Source organism: Misgurnus anguillicaudatus, chromosome 21, assembly GCF_027580225.2.
Source record: "Misgurnus anguillicaudatus chromosome 21, ASM2758022v2, whole genome shotgun sequence".
Classification (NCBI taxonomy): domain Eukaryota; kingdom Metazoa; phylum Chordata; class Actinopteri; order Cypriniformes; family Cobitidae; genus Misgurnus; species Misgurnus anguillicaudatus.
In genome coordinates, this window is record NC_073357.2 from 63,576,378 (window position 1) to 63,588,429 (window position 12,052).

At 35.5% G+C, this 12,052-nt stretch overlaps 1 protein-coding gene across 1 annotated transcript; it reads left to right on the forward strand.

Moving 5' to 3' along the window:
- The first annotated feature begins 1,188 nt into the window (after positions 1-1,188).
- Positions 1,189-10,914, forward strand: lpcat4 (lysophosphatidylcholine acyltransferase 4). Its single transcript, XM_073859619.1, has 13 exons — positions 1,189-1,495; positions 4,855-5,218; positions 6,493-6,603; positions 7,066-7,124; positions 7,667-7,729; positions 8,387-8,421; positions 9,036-9,090; positions 9,180-9,262; positions 9,422-9,547; positions 9,636-9,789; positions 9,923-10,015; positions 10,174-10,309; positions 10,392-10,914. The coding sequence occupies exons 1-13, from the start codon at positions 1,421-1,423 to the stop codon at positions 10,541-10,543; spliced, it is 1,506 nt and encodes a 501-aa protein (XP_073715720.1). The 5' UTR covers positions 1,189-1,420; the 3' UTR covers positions 10,544-10,914.
- Positions 10,915-12,052: the final 1,138 nt, after the last annotated feature.

A 12,052-nucleotide genomic window follows, 5' to 3' on the forward strand; every position in this document is an offset into this window, starting at 1 on the left:
GAGAATAACTCATCTGAGACAGAAGACTTGTCATCTATCATCTTATCCTCTTATAGTTCATACAGTTAGTTTGGCAGATTATTTTCCTGGGTTTTAGTGGTGTTGACTGAAACGTCAAAATTATGTTTTTTAGGATATGCATTAAAGTTTGTACAATAAATAATCTCTCGTATGAAAAAATATTAGAAATATGTGCATGTCAGTGTGATAGAGGTTTAGCACTGCAAAATATTTTGTCTTGTTTTCAGTACAAATATCTCAAAAGTCTTAAATTAAGATGTATTTTCTTGATGAACAAAATTACCTTAAAAAAAAGTCTAGATTTTAGACACAAAAAATATCATTTAGAAAAGCATTTTTTGAATTAAGGGTTTAAGAAAAAATAAGTTTATTTCTACATTTTGTTGCTTGTTTATGCACAAATTCACTTAAATTGTAAAACAATTATGTTTAAAACCTCGACTTATTTTCTTAGGTCCTTCTGCTCATCAAAGAAAATACATATTGATTTAAATATTTTTAGATATTTGTACTGAAAACAAGATAAGTTGTAAATGATATTCTTCATTAAAGCTTTACTGTTTACTGTGCCAATGAAACTGATCTGCCCAAACATTGCATGAACTAAAGAAACAAGTTCAACAACATTTTGAAAGTTTGTCAAACAAAAGTCCAAATATCTTCGAGATCTCTCAGAGACTTGACAGATGTGATGACCTGTTTGAGGAGTTTATAGAAGGTCTATCTGATGAGATCTTAAAGGAGGTCTATGTAAATACACTAAAAAAAAAATAATGCTGAATACTGAGATTTTTATACAGCAGTAAAGTTGTCCAGGAATGAATGAGTCTACACCCAAAAAACCCAACACAATGAGTAATAGACTCTAACACAACCTGACTGACAGCTTTCTCTCTCGTATGATGAGTTTTTATGTCTCATTGCCCAAGAAATCAAGAGTTTAGAAAAAGATTTGACTTTAAGAGTACATTTATAAGAGAAATTGATATTCCATGACTTTAAATGATAGTATGCATTTTTTATTAAGGTTAAGGCATTGTTGTAACTTGTAATTGCAAACATTGTTTACATTGTTTTCTTGAATACAGTCATTTAAAGGGTGTGTGCGCAGTTACTGAGTTTCAATGGGGTGTCGTAATTGGGGGCGTGGCCAGCAGTGCTGTAGTCGTTAAATGGGCGTGGTCACTGTGCTGCGTGTGCTCATCATCAGTTTGTTCGTCTGTTTTCGGTCACACATTAGTGATACTTTTACATAAACATTTATCTCGTTATTTGGCATCGTGGAATCTGTTTTTATTGATTTGCGTTTTATTTTTAAGTCATTCTTTCCGAACTTTTTGGCTTCGTCTTTTAGGACTGTGGTTTTTGGGATTGCTCTCTCAGGACTCTATCAGTGATAATGTTTAAGTATGATGGCCCCAATCTTCACCCGTTTATTCATTCAATGGGTCTCACATCGGCTCAGAAGATCAAGGTAAGATTTGACTCTCACGCGTTTATTTCTGTTTGCGCCATGTGTTCTGCGAGCTGACCAGCTGACGCTTAAGCAACCGGAAGTCCTTTTAAGGAAGAACTCGAGCTGTCATTTTATTGTTAAAGTCGTGTAAAGTGATGTTAAATGCGTGTGATGAGTTTGTCACACCACAGCAAAAAGTGTTATTAACCACCCAGCCAAACTGGAATGATAGAGAGTGCCAAGTAAATAAAACCAGGTATTAAAATCTGGCAGCATTCTCCGCTCGTAACGCGGGGGGCGTGTCCGCTGTCTCTGAAATGACTTTACACAGACTTTTAAACGAAGTACGCAGTAAAACTGTGTAAACTTTGTTATATAAGCACTGTCATCTGTTAAACATGGCGGCAAGAGTATATTATACTGTTTAAATGTTACCATAGAAAGAGATCCCATGGTGATTGCTCGATATAACCGCTTATAAACATCTTTCTGTTGATGGCACCCATAGTAATACTATTGTGTGTGAATACGGTGACGATAAAGTGTCGTGATTTTACCATCTGATACATCACAATACCATGGTAACCAAAGTAAGCGTAGTATTTCCTCTCAGATTGGACTCTCTTAATCTTAAATTCTATTGCATTAATCACACGTCTTTTCTATTGTAATTGTATGTAATCAGGTAAATATCACATTTTATTTTAACTTATTCAGTTATAGTTAAAATAATGGCAGTAATTCAGTAATGACTGCATCCCATCTGTGTGATCTATTACATTACACTGACCAAAATGACTTTCTTACTTTGTATTTTTGTCTTGTTTTCAGTAAAAATATCTAAAAATTATTATATGAAGACGCTTTTTCTTGATGAGCAAAATGACCCAAGAAAATAAGTCTAGTTTTTAGACAGAAACTTTCAAATTTAAGTGATTTTTGTGCATAAAACAAGCAAAAAATCTGCCTATGGGTTAAGCAAAAAAATCTTGAACATTTTTCTTAGGGTGTTTTCACACCTAGTTCGTTTGAGCCCTCCAAACGCTCTCAGAGCAGTTCAGGGTGTATATGTGAACAAACCACGTGATCTCAGACCCCCCTAAAAGGACCCAAAAGCGAACCGAACTCAGACCACTTCTGGAGGTGGTCTGAGTACGGTTCGCTTTTGGGTTCTTTTGTGGTTCGATTTCTTTTTGATATGTGAAATCAATGAGGTCCCGGTCCTTTTCGCGTGTGGTTTTGACATTCAATCAAAATAAACTGCTGTACAGAAAGCTGGGGTCTGAGTTCTTATGAAGTTGTGATGTGAACAAGAAAGGGTCTGAGATCACTTCAGTTCTGAAGAGGACCAAAAAAAGAACTGGGTCCTCTTTTGAGTCCACTATATTGTGAACACCAAAAGGACTGACGTCACATTCAGCTAGTTCCTTTTCTTGGTCACTTTAAGTGAACTGGGTTTGGTTCTTTTAAAATGAACTATATGTGAAAACACCCTTAAACACTAAATTCAAAATTGAATTTAAATGATATTTTTGGTCTAAAAACTAGACTTATTTTCTTGGGTCGTTTTGCTCATCAAGGACAATGCATCTTAATTTAAGAATTTTTATATATTTTTACTGAAAACAAGACAAAAATACTAATTTTTTTCTTGAAAATCATTTTTGCAGTGTAAGTTACATGAAATAAATCCTGATGTGAGGAAAAAATAACATAATTCCTATTTTGCTAAACGTTGGAATCCAGTTATTTATACAAGATGCAGAATAGGACATACAAAAATGACACACCAATTTTTACTCTCAGGAGAAAATCATCCAAAATGTTCACCTTGTCAAAATCCATTACTTTTGCCCCTGTGAGAAATCTTTTTTACTCTGATACTTATGAAAAGGTTTTTAATCAAGTGAATCCATATATGGTTTTAAGATTTTCTAGAGGAAATAAATTTTAAACATCTTTTTTTAATCTTCCTTTATTTAATTATACTTTATTCTCTCCATGAATATAGCCTTAGAAGCTGGTATGGGGTTTAAAAGAAAAGAAAGGAAAGGATATACACATGTGATATTAGAGCTGAGACCTCAGTTAAATCTGTCTTTTCAAGTGATGACATCATTGTATTAAAGGTGCAATGTGGGACTTTTAGCTGCATCTATAGCGGCGAGATTGTTGTTGTGGATCCATCAGCATTGCGTCACTGCCATTGCTCGAAGTGAAGTTGAACATTTCTTAACTCCTCATGCGCCAACACGTGCATCAGCCCATCAGATTGCCTTATGAAAGTGGTGACCAACCCTGTTCATGGAGATCTAACGTCCTGCAGAGTTCAGCTCCAAACACACCTGAACCAGGCAATCAAGCATTTCAGGGATACCTAAAAATTAGAGTCAGGTGTGTTGATGCTGAGTTGGAACTAAAATATGCAGGAGGTTAGATCTCCAGGAACAGGGTTGGTCACCTCTGGCTTATGCAAATAACCTAGTGCAGAGCCAGCCAGTGACATTTATGCAAAACCGGAGAACATGAGCAAAATTGAACTTTTGGACGGTGTGTGTCCCATTATGTATAAAAGTAACAAAGCATGTCAGAAAAACATCATGCCAACAATAAAATATGGTGATACTGTGATGGTCTAGGGCTGTTTCTCTGCTTTAGGACCTGGAAGACTTCCTGTAATAAATAGAAATATTAATTCTGCTGTCTACCAAAAAATCCTGATGGACAGTGTCCGGCCATCGGTTCGTGATCTCAAGTTGATGTGAACTTGGGTTCTGCAGCAGAACAGTGAACCAAAACACACCAGAAAGTCCACAACTGAATGGCTGAAGAAAAACTAAATGAAGACTTTGGAGTGGCCTTGTCAAAGTCCTGACCTCAATCCTGTGGCATGACCTTAAAAAGGCAGTTCATGCTCAAAAACACATCTAATGTGGCTGAATGACAACAATTTTGCAAAGATGAGTGGACCAAAATTCCTCCACAGCACTGTAACAGACTCACTGCAAGTTATTAAAAATGCTTGATTGAAGTTGTTACTGATAAGGGTGGTCCAACCAGTTATTAGGTTTAGGGTGCAAACACTTTTTCACACAGGGCCATGTGGGTTTGGATTTATTTTTCCTTCATTTAAACTTCATGTTGTGTTTACTTGTGTTATCTTTGATATTAGTTTCATGATCTGAAACATTTAAAGTGTGACAAGCATGCAAAAAATCAGGAAGGGGGCCAACATTTCACACGACTCTAGGTGTTGGTTAAATTGACTAACCAGCTTGACCAGGATACATACACAAGCTGAGGCACCTTGTAATCGAGCTAATAACAATAAGACATCCCGTAAAACCTGATTGTGACTGTAAACGTGTCTCTTTCAGGGAATCCTCCTGGGATCTGTACTGTTTCCCATCCGCATCACTCTCTCAATCCTCTTCTTCCTGCTGATGTGGCCCGTCGCTCGACTGCGATTGGCCGGTCTATCTGAGGCGGAGCGGGCAGTGCCTGTGCAGGGATGGCGTCGGTGGTTCTTTCATCCCATCATGGTCTTCCTCAGTCGAGCGGTTTTCTTCTGCACCGGTTTCCTGTGGATTAAAGTGAAAGGGCGTCAGGCGGGGTTAAAGGAGGCTCCTGTGTTAGCCATCGCTCCTCACAGCAGTTTCTTAGACATGCTGGTGCTGCCCATGACCGGTCTGCCGACTGTCGTGTCTCGATCTGAAAACGCCAAATTACCTGTGATAGGAGGTGAGATGAAAACCATTCAATGAATGAATGAATGAATGCTGGTGTGCTGATGTGTCAAAGTTTTACAAAGAGAGATGATTTGTCTTGTGAAGAAGATCAGTCTACTGTAGGATGTTTTTAGTGTTTTGATGCTGATCATGTCGTGGTCTCGTGGCTGTTAGGTTACAAGGTTGCTGCGTTTGTTTCTTGATTTATGAAAAACATGACATTTCATTCAGTTTTCAATCTTTGCAATGTTAAGTGCATTCATCAGCCTTCTTACCAAAGTTATTCTAAGAAATGAGCAAACAAATACTTTAAATGATGGATTTTATACATTAACTTATTTCAGACTAGCACCTGCTGAGAATGCAGAAATTTGTTTGTTAATTTTGGCATTTATGATTTGCTAATAGTAACACATTTTAGAAAAATTCAGGGCATTTTTAAGCTAGTGGTCAATTCTGGGGTTTTTCATGACCGGTACTGATATTCAAAAAATCCCATGAAGAGACCACTCCAGTTATAACATAAATCATCTTTTCTAAATGTATTGTGATCATTTCAATCCAGTGTCTGTTGAATTACAACAAAAGCAAACCTTAAAAGTGACATAAAATCACCCAATGCAAATTTAAAACTAAGGAAATGACAAAACCCATGAAAGATGTAACTAAAAATCAGGGTTATTACAACAAATTTTCCTCAAATACATGTTAAAACGTTAGTTTTTTGTTTTGTGGAATAAATATAAACACGTTTTTTTCTGCAGTATTCCAGATTGGAAAACACTGCATCCTTTTTGTTATTTTGACCATGTTTTCACCGTTTTTATTAAAATTACCATTTTACTTAACCGCATGACTAAATCTAGAAAAAAAACTGCTTGTAATATTGAAATGGTCTCGTAAATATTTTTTTTGTGTATATGTAAGTATGTCTTGTTAATATGTTTCAAGTACTTAAAAGGATAAATTTGACCCTGGACCACAAAACTACTACTAAGTCGCATGGGTGTATTTGTAGTTATAGCCAGCAAAACAATTGTATTAGTCAAAATTATCAATTTTTCTTTTATGCCAAAAATGATTATATACTGTAAATATATCTAAAATGTATTAATCGTTAGTAATGTGTTGTAAAGGACATCAATTGGTAAACTTCAATTGATTTTCTCATTTAAATTTTCTTGCACCCTCAGATTTAAATTGATGTTTGAATAGTTTGTATTTGAATGTATAAATTGACCCTTTGCACTTATCAAACACCATTGCTCATCTCTGTCATTGTTTCAGCATTACTGGAGTTTAACCAATCAGTTCTGGTGAGCAGAAAAGATCCTGAATCCAGAAAGAAGTGCGTTTCTCAGATCCGAGAGAGGGTGACGTCTAACGGCCGCTGGCCTCAGATGTTGATGATGAGGACATACAAACTTAATCTGGGGACATTTTGGAAAATTCCAAATTGGAAATTGAACAGGAATCTATGGAATATTAGAGAAATATATAAACTATATCATATGCAAACATAAATAAACATTTTGTTTGGACATAAGCAGACATGCATGCAAGCTAATACAAATATTGAAGAATCCTGATACTGACCTGATACGGATTTATTTGATCACATTTTTTATATTAAATGAATGCAGACCTGATGAGCATAAGAGACTTCTCTTAAAAACATGAAAACATTGTTTTAAACTAAATCATGCTGCAAGGTATGCTGCCTTTTAGTTTGTTCTCGTTAATTCCCATGAAAAGTTTCCAGCCTTGAAAATTCCCAGAATTTTTCAAGTATAATACAAACAAACACACACATACACATACTGATATGACTGAAGAGTGACTCCATGTGTCTCTTTTTGTAGATGTTGATGTTTCCAGAAGGAACGACGACTAATGGTCAAGCGCTGATTAAATTTAAGCCAGTTATGCAAATTAAAACACACAGAGATGAACTGAAGGTCACTTGTGATGAATTATTTACTATTTAAACAGTAAAGTTTGGCACTGTAAACATATCCAAGAACTTGAAATAAGGAAAAATCCAAAGTGCTAAGAAATAGCAGAAGAAATTTTAGAAAAAATTGAAGGTGCTCTGTTATATGGTATACAAATTGTCAAAGAAAGGGGATCCAAGGCACTCTTTGTATTCAAAAGTGTTATAAAAAGCCTTTATTTAAACATGGCTATATTACATTTAAAAAAAATTAAACTAGGCACACGTTGTGGCACAGATAGCGGCCTTCAGGGTACGAAGAGTGCCTTGGATCCCCATTTTTGATATTTTGTATATCCAAGAACTTGTTGCTTTTAAACAACCAATCAGCTTTAGCTCACATCAGGCACACGAACCATGATTTTCTATTTGCTGTTGAAATGAATGGTTTAAGGGGGAGTGGCTTTCTCACTGTATAAAGCATCTGATTGGTTGAAACAAAGTGTGTGTGTGTGTGTCTCTTTCTCTCCAGGTGCTTTTTTGGCAGGAGTTCCCATTCAGCCCGTCTTACTTCACTATTCTAGTAATCCTGTAAGTGTAAAGAGAGACAGACGTGTGTGTGTGTGTGTGTGTGTGTGTGTGTGTTTATCTAACAGAAGTCATCAACACTGTATTTTATATGTGATCATACTAAAACCAGTAGGTGTGTTTCTATTGTAGATTTGCGCAAAACTTTAGCAGTATTTTCTAAACGTCCACAATGACTATTGCGAAATGACAGCATTTCCATTAACCAATGATATGTGACTAAAACTTTGTTTTTCCTCTCATGATAAGTTGTTATACATCACGTCGACTGATGTTGGTAGGTTAACTAATATCACATCCACCGCACTAGGTATTATTTTTAACTGAAGTAACGTAAGAGTATTATCCAAACATTCATGTCAAGAGAAGCCTCTTATACTTGTGAGCAGAAACGTATTGAGTTGTTTCTGAGAGGTTTTAGTTCTTACTTGACCGGGTCATCTTCAAATAATTATTATGTGACTTATTTACATCAGGTGACCTAAAAATGCCAATAATCTGTTTCCATTGCAGTTTTGTGAAATACATGCAAGCGTAAAAACTTTTTGCAATATTTGAGTTTTTGCAAAGTGACTATTTTCAATTCACATTGTCCATTTGCATAATTAAAGTGGTATTGGAAACACAGCTATTTATTTTCTTTTGAATATATTTTTCCAGGACACCGTTCGCTGGACTTGGAAGGGAACGGCTTGGTAAGGAGTTGTTTTGCTTCATGTAAATCTAAATATTTCATCTAAAATTCTGCCTTAGAGTTTAAAGGTTTAAATCTAAATTATTGTCAATGTGTCATGCGTGTCATTTAATTCCAAACTGCCAGCCCCTTTTTCATAAAAATGCACTAAACAAAGTTAAATAGCTGTAATTCATAAACGCTTTAGAATAGAAACTTTAAGATTTTCATTTGAAAGAAGACACTTAGATTATTGCTGAAATGGAATAATTAAAAAATGGGAGAGTAAGCGATTAATTTCTGATAAGTGTGCCTCAAAATATTGATAATCCTCCTAAATGTCATTGTCCCACCTGTGGGACGCCTACAATTACTTCAATGTTTTGCATATGAGTTCTTTTCTAATCATAACACTATATTCTATTATAAATCTTTAAAAATGTTGACAAACTATATATTGTTGGAAAACCTTTTAGCATAATAACAGTCATTTATTCATTTGTGATGAGTATGCAGCAGACTGTTGACACCTAGTGGCCATTGTTGGTAAAACCACTGAAAGTTTGACACAAACCTATTTTTATTTTTTGCAATTTTTAACTTAAAAATTGTATGGTTTTTTTGTATTATTTTTAGGTTTGAAACTCTGTTGCACACAATGTCTCAGCTCTACACCAGTGTCACTGTGGAAGTAAGTCATCCTGTTGTGTGATTGACATGAATGACAGCCAATCATATCCATCAGAGTACTTCATCTCTCTTTGCTCTGACTGCTTTCAGTTTTTGCCCGTCTATACACCTTCAGAAGAAGAGAAGAAAAATCCAGATTTATATGCTGAAAATGTACAGAAGCTCATGGCAAAGTAAGTCAGTAGACTCATTGCATTTTTGTTTTATTGATCTGTATCAGCATGAATCCCTCCAGTGACTTATAGGGTGTTTTTAAACATGCCTTCATGTTGTATAATCCTGTAATGTTACATTGACTCATTGTAATAATGTTTATCTTGTGTCTTTTGTAGAGCTCTGGGTCTCCCAGCGACAGATTATGTGATGGAGGGACGTTTTCCTGTTCAGAAGTTGGGAAGTCTGTCACTGCCCGTAGAATCTCCGGCTCAGGAAACTCTCAGACTCCTCCGTCAGCACGGGTACCGCTCTCTCATCTTCTTACATCCAATGACATCACAGCTCATCATACTAAACAACGAAATATTATGTGACTGTTTTCATCTGCAGTCTCAATGACACGCATGTGAAAACGGTGATGGACACTATGATTGACAGCTGTCAGTCAGATCAGATCACTATGGTAACCGCAGATCACCTGACCTCTCTATTGGGACTCACTGACAGAAAGACGGCAGTAAAGATCTGCTCACTTTACTCAAAGGTAATGAGTGATGTTTAATGTGTACTGTAACTAAACAGAAGAAATCTTTAACCATACAACACAAATGAGTTGAGAGGAACACTGTTGACATAGAAATCAATACACGATGAATTGCTGAATTGTTTGTTTGTAGGATGATACAGTCGATCTGAAACACATTTGTTTGAGTGTTTCTGCTGTTTGTGGATTTAGAAGTCTGGAGTCTCTCATACACACAGCATTCACGGTGCGTATCTCTGCGTGCACATCTCTGCGTGTTTAAATATACATGCATACACAGAATAATTGTACAATGCATGATGTAATGAGTGTTAGTTAATATATCATTATGAGGATGTCAATCTATATTTATTGTTTTGTGCTTGCATGTTTCTGTACACACAGTGGTATGACAGCGATCAGGATGGGTTGTTGAATGCAGATGATCTGTCTGGCCTGATGGAGGCATTAGTGGGCGTCCCTCAGTATGACATCACACAGATGTACACTACACTGACCAGCAGAGCTCCACCCACCGAGGGTATCATTCATTCATTGCGTTTATAATGGTGATGTTTTAGTCTTGATGATTGTTATTAATTATGTGTTTGTCTCTCTTAAAGCTTCTCTTCATAACCTACTGATGACAGATCCAGTATACAGTAAACTCTTGATTCATCTAAACACCTCCAGTGTGACCGCTGATGGAAATCATAATGGGATTTTAAATGGAAAAAATAATGGCATTAATAACGGTTATAAGAAGTTAAACTAAGAGAGAAGTCTTTCATCGGTCAGTAACTGTATTGTAATACTCAGACAGGCGTTAGTATTTTTTCAGTCATGTATTTTTAAGATGATGAGAATTCAGGATAAGTGTGTCATTTTATTTTATTTACTCGTATTTCTGTTTTTATGAAGAGCTGCGCGGTTAGAGATTTTGTGAATGTATCACTACTGTATGTGCCTTAAAACTAAAGTCTGTATTTTTAAAGAATAGTGTTTGAAGTGTTTGTATAGTTGTATTTAAATATTGCCTTGTTTTAAGCTAAGTTTACTTAGCTAAGTAAAATATTTTGTATTAACAAAGAAGACAAGTTGATGTCATATTTTATACTTTAATATATTAAAATGTTTAAATAATAATCTGATGTTTCCGTTTGTTTCTTTCATATATACACGGTTTCAGCAGTAACAACATAAACGAGCGGCTTTCGTGGTCCTCACGTAACTTCCGGTGAACTCTGTGAAGAATTAATAACAACAAAGTCCTTTTTAAAGTAGTTTATTTATATAACAAGCAAAATAAACAACACGTAGATTACATAGGAATGCAAAACATTTGTTATTTTCGACAAGGTATTTGTTTAAGAGTTCAGTTTCAGCAACTAGTCAGACCATTAAACAAACAGAAACCGGAAGTAAAGTTCAGACCAGACGCTTACCGTGTCACCACATGTGCTTCTGATGAAACGGTCTATCTGTGTAATGTAATATAGTGTAGTATACTTTTTACCTGATTTAAAGGAACAGTATGTAAGAAATGTATATCAATTAATCATAAAATGGCCCTGATATGTCACTAGATATTAAGAAATAATTTTCATTTCAAATACTTATATCACTGACAACAGTGGTCCGGACAGGATATTGTCATTTAAAAAGTGGAGTTGCAGCCCTCAACTGATGTTTATGTTGTCATTTTGTGTATTGGCCACCAGTTTTGTGATTGCAATACCAGTTTTGGCCACAATCCTACATACTGTTCCTTTAAATATAAGTGGGCCATTCTACCAAATCATTCCCACGACATTAAATGTATAAAAATAAAGGAAAACTAATTCTCAAATTAGTCCTGAATGTTAATCTAACATCAAATTTAAACCATATCATTTAAAACATAAGAACTACATAAAACAGCATTTTTATCCACCCCTGCTCTCTATCTCCATTTTACCTTTAAAGCATAAAATTCATCAGATATCTTTATTATTTAGCATTTTTGTGTGGGTCCATATCCTATTGCTTAAAATTAGCATTAAAAACATAATATTTTAGATAAATAGCACATTTTAGTCATGTCCCCAACACGTCCCCCCCTCTGAAAATCTAGAAATCTCACAAGTCACATTTTCAGGAAGAAGTGACATCATCTGGATCTCCTGAAGGTCATGTGAAGAAAAGTCACTTCTCATTTTCTTTTCTGTTTATTTTATAATGTTGATGCAATGTTTATCTTAATGACTTCAGTTAAAAATAGGTCATTGAAATTTGGCCCCCATTG

Coding starts and splice junctions, on each gene's coding strand:
- lpcat4 (XM_073859619.1), top strand. CDS start 1,421: ATGTTTAAGTATGATGGCCCCAATCTTCACCCGTTTATTCATTCAATG. Junction 6,604..7,065: donor GTCTAACGGCCGCTGGCCTC/AGATGTTGATGA, acceptor GTCTCTTTTTGT/AGATGTTGATGTTTCCAGAA. Junction 9,790..9,922: donor TCTGCTCACTTTACTCAAAG/GTAATGAGTGAT, acceptor GTTTGTTTGTAG/GATGATACAGTCGATCTGAA.